This window comes from Lepidochelys olivacea, assembly GCF_965140295.1.
Source record: "Lepidochelys olivacea isolate rLepOli2 genome assembly, chromosome: 6".
Lineage (NCBI taxonomy): Eukaryota > Metazoa > Chordata > Testudines > Cheloniidae > Lepidochelys > Lepidochelys olivacea.
This window is the reverse complement of record NC_140416.1, coordinates 86,182,691-86,202,199: the sequence shown is the minus strand read 5'-3', so window position 1 is coordinate 86,202,199 and position 19,509 is coordinate 86,182,691. Positions and strand designations below refer to the sequence as shown.

At 51.8% G+C, this 19,509-nt stretch overlaps 1 protein-coding gene across 2 annotated transcripts in view; it reads left to right on the top strand.

Annotated features, from left to right (window-relative positions):
- Positions 1-846: 846 nt before the first annotated feature.
- LTBP2 (latent transforming growth factor beta binding protein 2) overlaps positions 847-19,509 on the top strand; it is a 128,523-nt gene continuing 109,860 nt past the window's right edge. For both annotated transcript variants that reach the window (XM_084632417.1, XM_084632416.1), the window contains exons 1-2: positions 847-1,755; positions 13,391-13,461. In XM_084632417.1, the coding sequence (XP_084488543.1) occupies positions 1,232-1,755; positions 13,391-13,461 (595 nt within the window). In that variant the 5' untranslated portion in view covers positions 847-1,231. The remainder of the gene's footprint in view (positions 1,756-13,390; positions 13,462-19,509) is intronic.

Below are 19,509 nucleotides of genomic sequence, written 5' to 3'. Positions count from 1 at the left end.
CAGTCCCATCTCTTGGCACTAGAGGTGGTCTTTTCAATCACTGCTTAATTGAAAACACCAGCTGCTCACGTTGGAGGCAGACGAGGAGGAGGCTAGTGCTTCTCTTCTCCATCCTGCCTGGTACTTTCCCTGCCCTTCTCTCCTGGTAAAAAGACTGGTCTCGTAGCTGAAGGACCTAGAGCTTTGGCTAGTCTTTTTTCGGCCTGGCACCATGGATGTGAAGCAATGAAGACAATGAAGCACGGAGCTGGGGACTTGGGGGATCTAGCTAAGAGGCTGGTCCACTGTGTGACCTTCAGCAAGGCAAACTTCCCCTGTCTGGGCTTCAGGTTCGCCTGCTGGGAAATGGGACTAACACCCCTCCTGCCTTCTCTGGGCGTGCGGGCTAAATGTGTTGGGGTTCATTCAGAAGATCCTAGCCCTGTGGCATAGGGGTGAAGGGCCCTGGCCCGGGGTATATTCTGTCTCCGGGGCTCCCCCAGGTGCCCCTCCCTGCCCACCTTCGCTGAACGCTTACAGCTGTTGTGAAATTCTAACACTTGCTGTGAGCTGGGGAAGCTGAGCCACAGGCTTGTTCAGCAGCAAGGAGGCTGAACACAAGTTCTCTGAGCCGGCCGTGGAAGGGCTGCCCTCCCCGGTCGCTCATGGGTTAATGTTTCTCTGTTGTAGTTTGTTTCCCTTTGCCAAAGTGGGTGTTGCTGGAATGTCTCCTCTGGTAAGGAGGGGGCCGAGCTGTGTCCTCTGCAGAGGGGCGATGTCAGCATCAAAAAGACACAAAAGGGGGAGGTTTCCAAAAATAAAACCCTCCATCCCCTCCAGACTCTGCCAGTGCCAGAGGCAGGCGAGAAGGTGCTTGGAGCTGTCTGCAGAGAGCGCAGGCTCTGACAACCAGGGGAGAGGAGGGATTGGGAGTTCTCCTTTCAGTGGTAGGAGGGACGGCTGCAGCCGCTCTGTGCAGCCCACGCTGTTGGGTTTGCTGTGTTACCTTCGCCCCAGGCTCTCCTGCTCCTGCAGGCAGCAGGTACTGATTAAGTGCCCCCCGCACCCCCACCCCTCAGCACATGGCAAAGTGAAGGACTTGGAAGGCTATTTCAGGGGACTTGCTCAAGGAACTTTGCCTAGACTCCTTCCCACAAACTCCCGTTGGATACTTGGCTTCATGGGGCTATCAGCCACACACTGAGTGCTCTCTGTTCCCTTCAAGACTGGCCTTTCCTCTCAGGCAGGCACCATGAGGGGCTCCTGGCGCAGTTTTCTCCCTCTCACTTTAGCTCTTTTCCTGGGGCTTGGGTATTCTCAGAGAGACTTTGCCGGAAGATTTGATCCAAGTTCTTCATTCCGAACCGAAGCTGGGAGCAGAGTCACAAGTCGGCTAAGGCTGCGGAACCCGGGCAGTAACTTGGGACCCACGGGCAAGGTGTACAGCCTGTTCCGGGTACACAGCCCGCCTTCTGCCTCGGAGCACCTCCCAGCAGCCTCTCCTATGGATCGCCCAGCCTGGATGAGGAGCTTGACAGGAGGGGACAACAGGGAGCAGCCGTCTATTCCTCCAGATCACAAACTACCTGCTCCCCAGAGTGCCCGAGGCCAAGCCAGCAACCTGAGGGCAGCTGCAGACTCTCCAGATGGGACCCTGCTTCAGACCCCTGTGCAGAGGCAGAAGACTGACTCCTCACGCCAGCGGCAAAGAAATGGGCTCAAAGCTCGGACAGTGCCCAGGGCAAAGGTGCAGAATGCCAGAGGCCGACTCATGGGGTAAGTGCAGCCAAAGGGGTCTCGCTGCAGGACCAGGTGCCTAACGTGACTCCTTCTATTGCACCGACTAAGAGGTCTGAGCTGGGAGCAAAAGGGACAGAAAGGTCCCATCTTCAGGGGACCTCAGTAAGTGGAGACTCCAGTCCCAAAGCTCCAGCCACAGGAGGGACCTCTGGTGTTGGTCCCATATCCACCCACTATTTGCTCACTAACCAAACAATCTGTGCCCACTGCCACTGCACCTATGCAATTCCTAGGAGGCAGAGCTCCAATTGTTTCTCTCTCCCTAGGTCACTTACCCACTTTCTGTCCCATGTGCAGTAAGTAATAAGGGCCAGTCTGTGCTCAACTTCAGCTGTGCTGACCCTCGCCTGCCCCTGGCAGACAGCCCAGGCCCCAAAGCAGCTTAGGAGTCAGCTCAGTTACTTGCTGTAACAATGTGTGTATGTCCCCCACGTGCAGGAGGAGTTTGTGCTCCGTCTCAGCACAGAGAGCAGGCACATGATGTGTTGTCTGCGTCATTTCACCTGGGTGTGTTGCCTTGGAACATGCTGGTTGTGCTGCCCTTCTTGCGTGGGTTTGTGGCACGGCAGGGTTCCTGTGGGCCACACAACTGTGTTGCATTGCAGGCTGTGGCTTTTGTCGCCCTGCTCGTATGGGTGTTTTGTGTGTAGCCTTGCAGGGAGTTCAGGAGGTTGTTGAGTTGCTGTGCAGTGTGTGTCCATGGGGCAGTGCAGTGGGGTGGGCTGTTGTGGCCCCTGCTTGGCATTGGGGAATGTAGCCGGGTTGCCATGGCCTCCGACTGTAGGTACCTGCCTCTTGGTGCATTACACCTGGAATGGGCCCCTTGTCAGTTCTGCGTGCAGTAGCTTCCAGCTTCCCACAGCTCCTGCTGGCTCAGCTGGAGGAGGCTTCCTATGACTTGCCCGGCAGAGCTGCCTCCAGTTCCAGTCCCTGGCATGGTAATGTGGAGGCGGGAGAAGGGGACTTGTGGCATGCCTAGAGGCTCTGCAGAAGAGCCCTTGGCCCTGTGCTTCCTCCCTCTCCTGCCATTCCCCTCCATGCTCCCCTGCTCAGGGTGCACCTCTCAGCCCGCTCTACTGGTGTAGTGGTGCTCATGAAGCCACCCTCCCTAATCAGTTAGGAACACCCAAATTGCCACTCATAGCCACCCTGTCAGCATAGTCACAGGGTAATGGCAGAGAGGGCCTGTGGGCTGATTGCTCAAGTGCCCTCTGACATGTGAGCTTAGTGCAGACTCACAGAAACACTTTCTTCCAACACTGAACAAGAAACCTGACTAGAGTAAGGAAAGCAGCACTATTCCTAAAGCTTCCCTCCCCCAGCCTCACTGCAGAGCTCCTGCCTAGAGCTTTCCTCTGCCCCATCCTACCGGCTTCCTGCAACAGATTCAAAGTAGCAGCAGGCACAGCCTACATCTCTTCCCCTCCTCAATTACCCCCATTGCTCTGTAAACATGGTTAACAATAGTTAAGAACAAACTATAGCTCTGGACGAGCCTCTGGCTTCCTCACTCATCCAGCTCTGCCCACCTTGTGGCCCTGAGGAGGGGCTTGTCCAGTGGATTCACTTAAATTATCAAATCCCATTCATTGAATATCAGGGTTGGAAGGGACCTCAGGAGGCCATCTAGTCCAACCCCCTGCTCAAATTCAGTCAGTTCAGGACACTTCTTAGCAGAATGATCAGCCCCCACTAAGGTTGTGGTGTAAGCATCATTGCTCTTGGAATCACATGGCAATTCAGCTAGGCTTGGGGAATCAGCTGGAGATGCTGCCTGCTTCCTCTGTAATGAGATCAGGCTCAACCATGTTCTTGGGCTGTAGCTACTTAGGGACAACAGCTGATGTCCAGTTTTATCAGGAGTGGGCGGCCTGGTTTAAGGTTAGGTGGTGGGTCAGGCTGCAGTCAGATGGCTAAAGAATAAAACCTGAGACCTCTTAGAAGTAGCAGCTCTCATTCTGTGAACAGGATCACTTAGGATGAAGATTTTCCTGTGAGGTTGGCAGTGTTGACCCACAAGCAGCTGAGTTTAGTTTACTCTCATGACTGATGTGGGGAAGCCATATAGCTCTGAAGAGTAATAGGTAAATTTTTGTTGTAGCATTCTCTTAGCAATCTGAACTGCTCCCTCCACCAGTCTATTCACTTACGGGTAATGAGGGCTGGAAGTAAAATCCTTGAAATCACACTGCATTTGAAAAGCTTGGAACATGGAGCTGGCATCTCGTGGGTCATTGTCAGTGACTATTTATTTTGCCCAGATGCCAGGACAAGAAAAGTTGCCATTGTTAGCTTTTCTCTGACCTGCTCACTTTGTGTGTGTGTGTGTGTGTGTGGGGTATCTAGTGAGGTGGAGAATTTTTGCCTAACTGGAATAGTCAGTGGCTACCAACATGTTCGTTTTCCTAACACAAGCCTGGTGCTATTCTTTTCCAAAGCCTATTGGATATAATGTTCTGGGTAGGAAAGTGTCTTTGAGTTTTGGCTTTCTGGTCATTCTACAAGACTCTCATGATTCCATCTCATCTGTCTGATTTTTGCCTTTGTTACATCCACCGTGTTTCTGCCCAGGAAACTCTGTGATTTGAAGAGGCTTTATTTTATGGTGTTTTCTACCTGCATCACACTTGCACCCCTTTCCTGCAGAGTGCCTTTCATTTTCACTCACTCAGATGATAAGGCAAGATGAACCAGCCATTCCACAGTAGCTCAGACACTAATTATTATAATTCTGAAAGTTCCTTGTTTAAAACCCCAGTTTCTAGATAGTGTCTTATTTGTTTTTTCTTACCAATTGCTGAGTTTCAGTGCTCTGATTCTCCATACAGGGCCCTAATACAGGCCCACCACACTTTGGCTCCAGTGGAGACATAACCTGAGGTTTAATTTCCAGCTTGGGCAGACATACCTGAGCTAGCTCTATCAGTGCTAACTATAGAAGTATAATTGCAGCAGTGTGAATGTCGGGAAGGTCTAACCACCCCAGCTAGGTACCAAGGGTTTCAGATGGGTGGAACCTGGGGTGGCTCGCCCATCCCTCCGCTTGCGCTGCCAGAGCTACACTGCTATATTGTGTGTGCTAGCGTGATCAGAGCTAGCATGGGTACGTCTGCCTGACCTGGGAATGACATCTCCAGCTCCAGTGTAGACGTGCCCTCATGCTGTGACTCTGCACCCTTTGTCAGAAACACCCCATTCCTTTCTGCAATAAAATGCTCACCCTCATACTTCCTAGGAACGATGGCATAGCTGTCTCATCTCTTTTCTCTGGGACAACGATGATCCAGACGTGTGTTTAGCTTCACTCCCTGTGGTAAAAGTGAATGCAGTGACCTATCCTGGGGCCTAGGCCATCCTTTGTGTTCACTGTGGCTGCAGTGTGAAAGCTGGGGAAGGGCTTCTTCCACCCAGGCCATTGAGCTAAGCCAGCTTAAAGTCTTAGGGAGAGCTGAACTTTGGTATTGTGTTTTGCTGGCTTGGAATGAGTCAACTTCTGACACCATGTCCTACGTCAGTAGCAAAGAATCACAGAAGCTGCTTTTTTCTAACCCTGAACAAGGAGTTTTATTAGAATAAGGGAAACAGAACTATCCTGAAAGCTGCAGTCGCTTTGTGGAGCTTTGCTTAGAACCGACCCTTCCTGACTGGTATCCGTACACACGCCCTTCGACCATGGATCACAGCATTCCTGCCCTCTGCCAAGGATCAGCCCATGTTCAGGTTGGGTGTGTTCACGTTGATTTTAAAATGTTTGTACATCTTTTGATGTAGTCCTTGGGCTTTTGGCAGGTTCCCACCCTGGGCCTTGATGTCCCAGATTCGGGAGCCTCTGAGCCATTAAAATGTCTCGGATGCACCCAAGGTGTAAATATGCCACAGAGCTGGGTGTATTGCGAGCAAAAGCTGGCCAGCTCCTGACTCAAGGCTGATGTGTTACAGTGTAGCTGGGTGCATTCCCATTGCACAAGCTGCTGAGAGTGTCGGCATCCGATGAAGTGAGCTGTAGTTCACGAAAGCTTGTGCTCAAATAAACTGGTTAGTCTCTAAGGTGCCACAAGTACTCCTTTTCTTTTTGCGAATACAGACTAACACGGCTGTTACTCTGAAACGGCTCTAAAACTGCGGAGCCTGTGCTCCCTACTCTCTCAGCTCCCCCCTCCCAACAGCCAGCTGGCTCCTGAGATCAGACCTAATCACACAGCTCCTATTATTAGTGCCCGCGGGGTGCTCAGTGCTTTCCAAATGGAGAACATCATCTTCATGAGCCTTCCCCGGGGCTGTTGTACTGTGAGCCCCTCCTTCCCCGCACTCCTGACAGCGGGAGCGGTAGGTCAATGGAGATTGGTTAGGACATGAAGAGTGGAAGTTAGCAATCCTTGCATACATGCATGCACAGGCATGAGACTGACACGCTGCATGTATCCCTCAACAGTTCTTGGATACTCCTGCCCTGACACATGTTGCTCCTGCCTCCCCTATCAACACCATAGGACTCGCCCTGTACCATGCTTTGGTTGATGCAGTTTATGCCCATCTCTCCCCTGTCACCCCCACCATGGCTCCCTCCTCCTCTAGCAAACGTGACATAGAAAAGATAGGAACAGAGACATGAAGGTTTGCAGGGCAAAGCTTTCAGAAGTTGGGAAACACCCCAATTAGGCTTACACGGGCAGCCTTAACTCTGCCCCTAACATGGCTGCCTCATTCCAATACGATCTTCAGTCACATAGTCATGTGCCTTTTTCGGAATAATACAATACCACGTCATACAGTGCCCCTACAATCTTAGGGCACTTTCAATATACAAGAAACTGCTGCTTAATCTTTTTTGTTCACACTGATGTCTTTGTTCTTTAGTCTACAGAATCTGTTTATTCAGACAGCGTATATGGTGTGTTCTCTCTCCAGCATGTGTTCCTTAATAATGTAGTCTGAAGGCTGCTCAGGAGCTGAGGCAGTTAATGATGCTAACTCAGATGCATATTTTCAGAGGCTTGTCTATGCCAGCAGCTTTTCACTCTCACTCTGTGTTGTGTAAGAAGGGTTTACGGTGAACTTCTCATATAAAGTTGGATGAAATTCTCTGGCCTGTGCCATAGAGGAGGTCAAACCCTGATGATTTAATGGTCCCTTCTGGCTTTAAATCTATGAATGACTTTAATGGAGCCTGTGTATTAGAAATGCATTGCGCAGTGCCCTGTACTACAGGATGATGCCTAGAAGGTTGTAAAAAATGTATACTATTGTAATATTTGGGAAAGCATGTGATCACATAGGGAAGCTATGCACACCATTAACATGTGCAACTCCATGATCTTATTGCTGCTTCTCTTGTCCTCCTTCCCCCTAGTGTTTGTTACACTTGCTTGAATCTGGTGTCCAATAAGACCACAGAGTCTTCAAGGCTTGTGTTGTCTTAAGTGTGTGTGGAGCACACGGTGCAGTGGGGCCCTGATCCTGACTGAGGCTGCTATGTGCTCCTGCAGTACTAATAATTAATAAGGAGGGCTATATTGTAATAAGCCAAGGGGGCAGAGTTAAGGTTGCATATTCAGCCGTGACTGTGGCATTTCCTGATGTCGGGGTCAGAGGGGGCTTTGCTATGCAGACTGTGCATTCTTGAAGATTTGTTTTCACTGTGGACACGTAGGAAGTTACCCGCTAACTTTGGAGATGAGGCTGGGACAGGAACTCCAGAGAAACAAGACAAGGCTTCTGTCTTTCTGTCTCCCAGCACTTTTGGACCAGGGAAATGGCATCTGGAAGAAAGACAACTACTAAGGCCCTGAGCCTGGAAAGAGAACCACATGTCTGGACCTCTGCCCCTGCGCAGAGCCCTAGAGATCTCTTGGCAAGATCAGGGCAGGAATGGCTCTGTTAAAAACGGGAACCCTCTTCCCCCTTGTTGCCCCAGATGATGCTTGTTTCTTAGAGCACCTGGAAACCCTACTGAGTGAGGAAGGGGCATCTTCTCTCGTGCTCAGTTTGAGTGCAATTTGGGGCTGCTATCTCCAGACTGTGTTTGGAGATAGCAGTGTTTGGAGATCACAGAGCATATCTAGCACCTCAGGTGAGAGCTGTACCCTAACAAACTCATCCTCATTCCCCGCAGCCCTGCAGGTACATAAGTATTGCAGCTCTGTGTTACTGGTGGGGAAATGGAGACTGAAATGAGGTGACTTAGCAAAGACCCCCTTGGCACTCAGTGGCAGAGCCAGGATTAGAGCGTGGGCCCTCCTGAGGCCCAGCCCCATGCGCGTTTCTGCCATTCACACAAGCACCTGCTGTGGCTGACCTGATAGGGCTTGGGCAGGGAGACCTGCTTGTGGAAATGTCTTTTTTACTCTGGGCCTTTTGGGCTGTGTTGAGCGTGGTACCACCTGGTGGTGATACTGGGAACTGCTGGGCATTCCTGCCACAGAATGGCCAGGCTGTGTACCTGCCGTCTGAGTTATATTATCCGTGCGCCTCTCACCCCCGCTAGACCTGCATGCAACAGAATGGGAGAACAGTCACTGCCTTTCTCCAGGGCTTGATTCCCTCCCTGCTGCTTAGTGCAGAGGGTAGGACTCCTGGTCTCTGCTTAATATTCTGCATGCAGCTGGAAATGCCATTCTAGTTTGCTTCCCTTCAGCAGGGCACAGGGAGCATGGATTACATGTGGCCAACCCACTGTGCCCATGCTGCCATAGTGGGCCGTACATGCGTGGTGACTGGCAGCACAGGGGACAGCGGCATGGGGCAGTCTTCCAACAGGGCTCGTGGGTTCAAAGGTAGGTGGCGCAGGGCAGCCCCCAGAAAGGCACTGTGTCTAGGCTATAGGGTTCAGAGGGCTAGTGACACAGAGCTAGTCCCCATCCAGGCTCTGAGGATTGGCCGATGCATGGTGGCCTGGGCTGGCCCCATGGCTGGGCATTTTTGTCTGTGCTCTCAGGTTTCTGGGTGGGAAGCACTGGGCAGCCCCGGCAGGACACCATATTTGAGATTGCAGGGTGGGTGGGTGCCTGTCATGCAGGCTGTGTGTTTAGCTGTGGCTGGTGTTATTCACAGAGCACTGGGGGCTCAGTGCTGCAGAGATCCCAGCATGGACCCATGTCACGCCATGCAGCCACTTCTGACCTGCTGCCTTTGCCTCAGTTCAGAGGCCCCATCACCTGCGTAGCGGTTGACTTTTCACACATACAGAACTCCTCGTTGTGGGGCAGCCCCAGAGCGACCTAGCCTAGAGCGTTGCTTCCAACTCGGGGCTGCAATGCGGGGGGTGAGGGAACCCCAGCTCCTGCTCCATGTGAATGCCCTTGGCTGGAGAATGCCAGAGGAGAAGGCAGCAACCAGAGGGCTCCTTTCTGAGTTGCGTGGTTGCTGGGAGGCATTGGCCATGGGCGCGCAGCAAGCTGCGCGCACCTGGGGGCTGCTATTCTGCCAAGCTGCAGGAAGCCAGCCACTCCCTGGAGCACCATCCCTCTGAGCTGTAAACACGCCGTGCTCCTTAAACCTGCAGGGGTTTATTTGGAATTCTTCATAAGACAACAAAAACCACATGGCGTTCAAGCCATGAAAATGTCAAGTAAATGCTTTAAATGTAACCAGATGCTCCCAGGGCTGGTTCCTGCTCAGTGAAAAACCAAGACCACTTTGCCCAGCTCCGTAGCCCCCCAGCCATCCTCTCCCCAAGTCTCCCAAGGCTCCAGCACACCTGGCTGTCCATTAACACCATCTCATCAGGAGGTGAGAGAAAAGTTTGCTCCATTTCCCACCCGTGGCCCCAGCAGTGCGGCCCGATGAAGTGAGCTGTAGCTCACGAAAGCTTATGCTCAGATAAATTGGTTAGTCTCTAAGGTGCCACAAGTACTCCTTTTCTTTTTGCGAATACAGACTAACACGGCTGTTACTCTGAAATCTGGGATAAGAATAACCCTTAGCACCTCGCTAGCATTTTACTGCTTCCAAGAGCTTCACAAATATTTGGCTAATCAACCCTCCCCACTCTAGAGTGGCACTGGGGCCTGGCGAAATTGGCACCATTTTGGGAGTTGAGATTTTCCTAGCTCTGTTACTGACTCACTGTGTGATCTTGGCAAGTCCCTTTCCCAGCCTCAGTTTCCCCATATGCAATGTAGTGCTTATGATACTGACCTGCCTCTTGGGGTTTAGAGGATATGAGATCGTGTCTAGAAAGTGCTAAGGATTAGGATTGCCCATGAGCCTGGAGGACACAGCAAGTCTGTGACAGTGAGTCTGTCACTACAGACAGCACCAGGTGCAGTATAGAGGAGCCTTGGGGCAGGCACTGAGAAGATCAGCAGCAACAGGATGAGCCCAGAGGGAGCTGGGCCGGGGGAGTGACACAAAGCACCTAGTGATCATACCCTTTTGCATGCACTGCTTCACATGTGCTCCTCAGACGTGATTCTGCTGCCAAGATAACCATGACTCCTAGTGAGTCAGCCCTGGCCTTTCACTCCTTTCTGTGCTTGTTCTTTGTGCTTCTGCTTCATCCCCACAGCCTCTGGCTGCTCCTGCAGGCCTGGCAGCAGCAGCCTTCCAACAGAGAGTCAGACCAGCCCCCAGGGTGCTGGGGTGCAGCTGTCCCCCGATAGCTCACAAGAACCAGGCATGTTGATGCGGTGCCCTCAGAGAGTGGGAGGGCCTGCTAGGTACTGGGCCACCTGCTCTATTCCAGTCTCGCACTCTGCACCCCAGAACGTGTTGCCCACCCTATGGTCTGGGAAGAGATCTACTCTCACCAGCAGACACTGAGAGGCGTTCTCTCTGCGTGTGCATGCGTGTGTGAGCGAGCGAGCGAGATCTAGACAAAGATTCCGGACTTCATTCCATGAGGAATTGTTGGCTTGATCTGAGGCCAAAGCAGCTTCTCTGAGGGCGGCGCCTGCTCCTGCCTGCAGAAACCACCTTCTGATTGTGCCAGTAATTTGAGGCAAGAACAGGAAATGTTTATGCTCCTTCACAAACCTGCTGAATGTGATTTGCAAAGTGCATCTAGGCCACCTCAGGGAGGAGGGGGGAGCTGTGGTGATGTCCCACCTCATAAAGCGAGCGGGGTTGGGTCTGGTCAATAATTGAATGGGAGGCCTGCAACAATATAATGATTGGATGGTTTTAGACATCTAAAGATAGGGTGCAGCTAGGGTTGCCAGGTGTCCGGTTTTCGACTGGAACGCCCAGTCGAAAAGGGACCCTGGCGGCTCCGGTCAGCACTGCTGACTGAGCTGTTAAAACTGCGGTTGGCAGGGCTGGCAGGCTCCCTGCCTGGCCCCGCATGGTTCCCTGGAAGCGGCAACATGTCCCTCGGCTCCTAGGTGGAGGTGCGGCCAGGGGTGCTCCGTGTGCTGCCCATGCCCTGAGTGCTGGCTCCACAGCTCCCATTGGCTGGGAACCATGGCCAATGGGAGCTGCAGGGGTGGCGCCTGCGGGTGCAGGCAGCGCGGAGCCACCGGGCCATGCCTCCACCTAGGAGCTGAGGGACATGTCGCTGCTTCTGGGGAGCCCCCCGAGGTAAGTGCCGTCCAGAGCTTGCACCCGTCACCTCTTCCCATACCCCAACCCTCTGCTCCAGTCCTGAGGCCCCTCCCACACCCAAACTCCCTTCCTGGAGCCTGCACCCTGCATCTCCTCCTGAGCCCCCTCCTGCATCCCAAACCCCTCATCCCTGGCCCACCCCAGAGCTTGCACCCTTGCCCCAGCCCAGAGCCCACTCCTGCACCCTGAACCCCTCATTTCTGGCCCCACCCCAGAGCCTGCACCTCAAGCCAGGGCCCTCACCCCTTCCTGCACCCTAACTCCCTGCCCCAGCCCGGTGAAAATGAGCAAGTGAGTGAGGGTGAGGGAGAGCGAGCGACAGAAGGAGGAGGTATGGAGTGAGTGGGGGTGGGGCCTCAGAGAAAGGGTGGGGCTCAGGAGGAGAAGGGGCAAGGGTATTTGGTTTTGTGCGGTTAGAAAGTTCGCAACCCTAGGTGAAGCCTAAGCAGACTAGATATGGGCTTGATGCGGGATTTCCTTCTATGGCCTGTGTTATGCAGGAAGTTAGCTAAGATGACATAATCGATCTTGCTGGCCTTAAAATCTATGAATATTAATAAGAGCTTGATCCTGAAGAATTGGTAAGTGCTTTACAACAAGTTACTCAGCTACAGAAATCACGCTTTCTGCCTCTACTCGCACACAGTGAAATGCAGCCCGTTCTGTGGTGAGCTATGTAGAAACAACACTCCACAACAGTTTGAAGCAGGAAATGAAGAATAGTACTGTATCCATTTGAAACAGCATGGGAGATTTATGGGAGCAAAATATAATTACCAATGCTGGATTAGACCCAATCCTAGAAAACCGTGCTGTGAGATCTTTAATGGCCCCTGATTGTCGGGACCTCAAGTTACTCATAAGAACGGACATACTGGGTCAGACCAAAGGTCCATGTAACCCAGTATCCTGTCTTCCAACAGTGGCCAGTGCCAGAGGGAATGAACAGAACAGGTAATCATCAAGTGATCCATCCCCTGTCGCCCATTCCCAGCTTCTGGCAAATAGAGGCTAGGGACACCATCCCTGCCCATCCTGGCTAATAGCCATTGATGGACCTATCCTCCATGAATTTATCTAGTTCTTTTTTGAACCCTGTTATAGTTTTGGACTTCACAACATCCTCTGGCACGAAGTTCCACAGGTTGACTGTGCATTGTGTGAAAAAATACTTCCTTTTGTTTGTTTTAAACCTGTTGCCTATTAATTTCACAAACCCCTAGTTTGTGTGTTATGAGAAGGAGTAAATAACACTTCCTTATTTACTTTGTCCACACCAGTCATGATTTTATAGACCTCTGTCATATCCCCCCTTAGTTGTCTCTTTTCCAAGCTGAAAAATCCCAGTCTTATTAATCTCTCCTCATATGGCAGCCGTTCCATACGCCTAATCATGTTTGTTGCCCTTTTCTGAACCTTTTCCAAGTTCAATATGTCTTTGTTGAGATGGAGCGACTACATCTGCAGGCAGTATTCAGGATGGGGGCGTACCATGGATTTATATAGAGGCAATATGATATTTTCTGTCTTATTCTCTATCCCTTTCTTAATGATTCCCACCATTCTGTTCGCTTTTTTGTCTGCTGCTGCACATTGAGCGGATGTTTTCAGAAAACTATTCACAATGACTCCAAGATCTCTTTCTTGAGTGGTCACAGCTAATTTAGACCCCATCATTTTACATGTATGGCTGGGGTTATGTTTTCCAATGTGCATTACTTTGCATTTACCAACATACTCATGAGCAAAATGGCACCTCTGGCAGCACAGGCCCCCCTAGCAACCATGCTAGGGCATTGAGGTTAGTACTGATTCAGGAGGGAGAGCACCCCCTACTGAGTCACCTTCACCACTCCCCGTAGCACCTGGATGTTCCTTCCTAGGGGGTTTCCCCTCCAAGTATTTAACAAGACCAGCCTGGGTTGGCTTGAGAGCTCAGGCTGCAGTGGTCTGGGTGCAAGGAAAACTCAGATGTTGTAGGAAGTGGTTCTGTTGGTGTCTCCGGAGGTGCTGGCTATGGGGAGACCTCACCGCCTCTCTTTTCCTAATCCCGCTGTTTGTGACTGCTTAGGCCGAACGTCTGCGGGGGACAGTGCTGCTCAGGGTGGACAACTGCTCCTGGCACAAACCGATGCATCAAACGTGAGTACGAAAGAACAATCGATTAGAGATGTCAGTCATGGCACTTAATGCATCGCTGGCAGGCACTCAGCTGTCCCAGTGATGGGTGTGGCAGGAGGGCCAGAGGATGCCCTTTCCCAGTCCTTTGGCCCTGAAGCCCCCTTAGTCATTACACTGATGTCTTTGAATTTCTCCACTGTTTGGCTGAGACATAAACAAGGAGAGAATTCCCTTCTCTGCCTGACTCACCCCACCCCCTGTTATGGGCATGGTGTGCTTCCCACGGCAGAGAGAATGGAGCGCCCCCTGTGGGTGCTGTTACATATATAGTTCCCAGAGCTGGGCCGCATGTCCCCTGTTGGTGCTGCAGCACTTCTGGCCAGGTCAGTAGTCCATGCTAACATCGACTGCGTCAGAGACCAGCCCCCTTACCCTTGTTAATTTGTTATTAATCAGGATCAGGAGGGCCCCACTAGGCTGGGTACTGCACATACACATTCAGAGACATGGGTCCGTTTCTAAGAGCTGATAAATTTGAAACAAGACCCAAGTGATTGTGATAAATTGCAGGAGGGAGAGTGGTGAGGGAGGGTAGTGGCGATAAGGTCACATAGCAGCTGCTGCCCCCCAGATTGATGGTTCCAAATGATCTGAACGTTTTTTTACAAAAGCAACTAACTAGGTTGGCGAAGGGGCTGCCCTGGGAGGGGCTGGGGTGTGGAAGCCTGCTCTAAGGGGGTGTGCACACTAGGGAGACAACAGAAAATGGCTTGAACGCTCAATCAATCCCTGACCAGCTCGTTACTGGGGAGCTGCTCTCCCAAGGAGGCTGTGTCCCTTCATGCTTTCCCAAGGTAGGAATTACTGGAGCTGTGTGAGCACAAACACCTTCACCCCTATCCCTCAGTTCTGATACAGCACCCAGGGGGCCCTCTGTGTAGGGAACCCTCTTCCTCTCCCTGGCTGTTACTTCAGAACTCCTCTCTTGCCTGTAAATGCAGGGCCCTCTGGGCTGGGGCCTCCTGCAGGGCAGCTCTGCTCGACACAGTCATAGGACTAAAACAGAGTGCAGTGATTTACAGGGAAATAATCCCATGGAGGGGGCTCTGGTGACATCATTAACCACATGAGCTGGAACCCCTGTGATGCAATTAATTACATTGTAAATCAGGGCAGCTCACTGGCTGCTGGTGAGTTTTCTTAACCTGTGGATCCAGCATGGCTTGCAAGTTTCCAAACACATAAATCCTCTAAAACCGCAGAATGAATGAAGAGCGGGGTTTATCCTGCAAAGGCCTCAGCTCCAGCATTCGCTGCGGCCATGCTTCGTGGACCACCCGCAGAAATCTGCCTGTTCCCCTCTGACCTGCTGCCCAAATAATCCCAGAGAGACTCTGTGCAGAGAACATTTGTAAATCCAAGCAGCAGTCTCTCTCCTTTCCATGCCTGTCTTCAGTGGGCCTGACTTCTGGAGTTGGCCACCTGGGAATTCTGCTTCACCCGTCTGTGATGCTGTAGTGGAGCTGGGTCTGCATCTGGGGTTTATAAAGTGGAGTAGATTGCAGCTGCTCTTCTTGTGAGCCCTGTAAATCAAACCTCTGTCACAAGCAAATAAGGAGAGCAATAGTAAGAGGAAGGAAAGTCTGGAGGAGACTGGGCTCCTGAGCAATAAGCAGCATTACAGGGAAGCGGAGGAGTGGCTAGTTGTCCTTGTCTCCCCTGCCCAGGCATTCAGGGTCAGCATTGTGTCCGCAAACTTGTCTGGTCTCCTCATAGCCCTGTTTAAACACAACAGGACAGCCTGGTGCACACAAGCCATGAGTGACCACTGTAGGCCCACACTGGCCAAGATCTGTAGGGATAGAGATGAGTGAAATGTGTTATATGGGAGTGACATGAGGGGTAATGGCAAAGGACTGAGGAAGCGTAGGCAAAATATCCGGAAGATACTGCCTGATGGTGAAACAGGTCAGGCTGAGGAACCGTCTCCCAAGGGAAGGGATGGGAGCCCTGTTTAACAGTAGACTGACTGAGAGGACAAGACAGCTGGATGAAGAACCTAGAACTTGTCCTTCTCTGGATTCTGTGACTTAATATGGAGAGGCAGCCCATGGAGACTGCAGGTCCCAAACCCAGAAATGTGGCCTGCCTTGAAGAGCTCTTTATTGTGCACATCTCTTGGGCTGGAGGCTGATGACTGCCCCCAGAAGGGAAGGGGGAGTACCTAGCCGTTACGATAGGTCTCAAAACGCTTTACAAATGAGGTCAATATCTGACCTGAGCTGGGAATAGAAACTGAGTTCCAGTCCAGTGCTCTGTCCACAAGGAACCACTGTCAGCAGTGGTCTGGTGACTGGCCTTTGGTTTCTGGCTGGGCTAGGAGGATGCCACGGCTTGAGTCACTCTACAGGCCAACTCTTCCCAAGCCTTTCAGAGCAAGGCTTCCTCTGACCCGGTGAGAGCTCAGCCAGGACCTCGGTTGTTGCTTTGGTTGTCCTCTTTAACGTCTGCAGGCGGCTATGTCCTAACCCTGGGGCTTTTGCAATAAGGAGCCTCAAGTTTTCTATTCCCAACTCCTGCCCCAGCAATTCTTGCTTAACCTTATTTTTGCTTGAAAGGAGGCTGGACACACAGCCCCAAATAGGGTTGCTCCAGGCTCCTTACCCCTTTCAGGATCTTGCAAACCCACTTGGATTTAGCGTGTTTCCTTCAGCCCACTCAGGGTCTGATCCTCTCCCCAGCTCAAAGATGGAATAAGTGCCCTGTCCTTGGGGGATGGGCCAGTCAGGGATGGGCCAGAATCCTCCTCCTACCCACACTCCATCTCTAGCTCTCTCTCTCTGCCTGTGTTTCTTTCTTCCGTTTGTCTGTGCCTCTCCTCCCTAAACCACTGAGGTCAAGCCCTAGTGTCCCTCTGGGGCTCCTCACCTGCAGAGTGTCACACATGTGAGTGCCTTGCCCCCTTCTGGCTCATTTGCATGTTAGGTTGATCTGTGCTAATTAAATTTAGCTCTTGGCATCATCTTGCTGCTGTTTCGCTGCTAATGAAACATGCAGATTGGAAACAGTTTTCTGAACTGCAACTGACGGATCCTTAAATCAAAGAAAATTGAGATCAGGCCTGTCGAAAGCGGAGTTACTGGTACCGCAGTACCATGCCCTCTGTTATTCTCACTGCCACACTGTGCCTCCCATGTCCTCAGCACCCTCTGATGTCCTTGATTCCTGGCTGAGAATCTCCCCTGCTCTTGCCCAGCAGGCGAAGGGGGTGAGGGATTGGCGCACTGTGGCTGGGAGACTGGTTAGAACTGTGGGTAACTGCCATTAATTTTCCCACCTGTTCCTGCTGAAGTCACTGCTCGGAAAAACTGTTTGTGCCAAATCTGGACCTGATCCCCTCCTGCATCTCCTTTTAGATGAGCCTGACAGGAAGACACATGTCCATACGGGGACATCACAGCCACACCCTGGGCAACCATTTCTGATGGGGGATGCAAAAGGTGGGGGTGGCGGGAGCCTCCTCACTAGAGACATTTTCAATAGGGGCAAAGGGAACTTGCTTAAATGTGCAGTGAGATGGTTCCTCCATCCACGCTGGGGCCCAGCATCCCGCTCAGGTGACAACTCCCTTTCGGTGAGAGTGAATCTTGGGCCTGGCGGAAGTGAAGAGAGGAGACGGACCCAGCCTTCCACAAGCTCTGCTCTTGAGTGAGCTGCCCCTGGGATCTCTTCCCAAGGGACATTTGCCCTCTGAACATTGATGTAACATTGATGTATCAAGTGCTCCCCCTCTTTCAATCTCTTGCTGGGCTGGACCTGAGCTGTTTCCATGGCAAAATACATTCTTGGGCCCTGGGTGGTGATGCTGGAGGGGATCTGGTGCTTGCCATGCACATGGGAGCCACTTGTCAAGGGCTTCAAGAAACATTCTTGTTCTGCTGCTGGACACTAGTCCCCACTGCGAGAATGGGGTCCTGGAAAGGAATAGGGTTTGATTTTGTCTTACTCTGGGTGGGCTCCCCGCTAGTGCCGCAGAGCCTGGGGGGAAGGGCAGGGTGCTGTGTGGGCAGTGGTAGGAGCTGTAACAAAGTGGGGATTGGGCAGAGGTGGGAGCTAGTTTGAGGCCTGTGGAACGTGCAGGTGGGAGGTGAGGTGGAGGAGATCAGGAACTCCTCAGCACAGCCAACGGTATTACTAACATGCCCATCCCTGAATATCCAGGCCCCCTGTTTCCAGCTCCTTTGTTCCTGCCTGGCTCCAGTTCTAGTGACCCCCTCCACATAGTTCAGAGTGAAAGTATCCGCTGCTGCCCGAGCGCGGTGTGCAGGGCACAAAATGATGTGTGGGTTGCAATGGAGCCTGAGTCCAGGAGCTGTCTGTGCCCTTGCTGCATGAGGCTGTTGTAGTAGGTGGGTCTGAAGCCAGTGTGCACCAGAGTTCCCAGAAAACCTCCCCTCTGGGTTGGCACCGTCTGACTCCACATTCCAAAGCCACCTCCAGCTAAGCGGAGTTCTCTTTCCATTGTAAACACATGTACGTTCCTTTCTTTAGCATAAAAATGCAGGACTCTTGAGCTCTTTCCTGTTCGGGGTTGAGTTTCCCTGGGCCAGCGGTGCTCCTGGCCTCTGAAATCTCTCCTCCTTCCTCTCCTGGTGAAGTGCGATTCTTCCTCTCCTCGTCTTTTTATAGCCCTCTTGCTGTGCTGTCACTTCCCAGCTCGGAGTTCCCATCGTGCTGGCTGATTAAAGCCTTCCGCTAGTGAAGGGTTCCTGCTGTTGCGCCGAATGTGCCAGGACTTGTGATGGAGACGGAGACTGCGTCTGCTCTGCAAAAGCCATTTGCAGGAGTCAGAGCAAGGGCCTGGGAGAGTAGGTGCCACAGCTGTGCCTGAATCTTCCTGATTGGAAGGAACTGGAGATGGGGGCTGTACTAGGCAGCTCTGGGGCATGCGGGGGGAACTGGGAAGGAATCTGTGCTGCTTGGCATGTTTGTGTAGCTGTTTAGATTTATGGATGAGCAGGTTAATGTATCTATTTTAGAACATTTCAGGCTCCCAGAAGCATTTGAGTAGCAGTTAGAATTCATGAATGTGCCAGCAGCAAACAGACCAGAGGAGCTTAAACATCATCGCTGGCCCCAAGAGGTTTCAGACAAGACAGCCCAGTAACCCCCATTAAGTGCTGCCTGTGGGGCTTTCCCCTTCCATCCCAGGCACCCCCTCTCCACCTGTTCTGTCCATCTGGCTGTAAGAGTGCGTCTCAGTGCACCTGCCCCAATGTTTTTATCCTGGTCTCAAGTGGGGTCCGCTCCACTGCAGGTCAGGGTCCAGAGGCAGTTAGAACAAACTCGGGCATCAGGGGAAACCTTTGTGAATAAAAGTTCAGCCTATGAAATCTGCCCAAAGTATCCCAGAGCCCCATCGACTTCACCTAGGTAACAGGACCTGCCCAGGTCGACAGTGAGAGAATGAGGCCCCACTTTGTTCACTGCAGGATCTTGTGATTGTTAATGTAGTTATTCCAGAGAAGCCAAATAATTTCTGTTCTGGAACAAGGGGCCAAAGGCTGACTCACCTCCCTTCCCCACCCCACCAGCAGCCAAACAGTAGAGAGCATGTTGGGCTGCCAGACGGTGTCTGTAAACAAAGTGCGGGGCCAGCATCTTTCTCTCATTAGGGACTTTTCTGTGAGCAGCACAAATGCTATCTGGGAGCTGGGCTCCTGCCCATGTGGGCTGCCTGTGACTGCTCAAGTGCCCGGCCATTGTCGGCAAAGATTAAGTATAAGGACACTTTTCAGAGTAACAGCTGTGTTAGTCTGTATTTGCAAAAAGAAAAGGAGTACTTGTGGCACCTTAGAGACTGACCAATTGATTTGAGCATAAGCTTTCGTGAGCTACAGCTCACTTCATCGGATGCATACTGTGGAAAGTGTAGAAGATCTTTTTATACACACAAAGCATGAAAAAATACCTCCCCCGACCCCACTCTCCTGCTGCTAATAGCTTATCTAAAGTGATCACTCTCCTTACAATGTGTATGATAATCAAGTTGGGCTATTTCCAGCACAA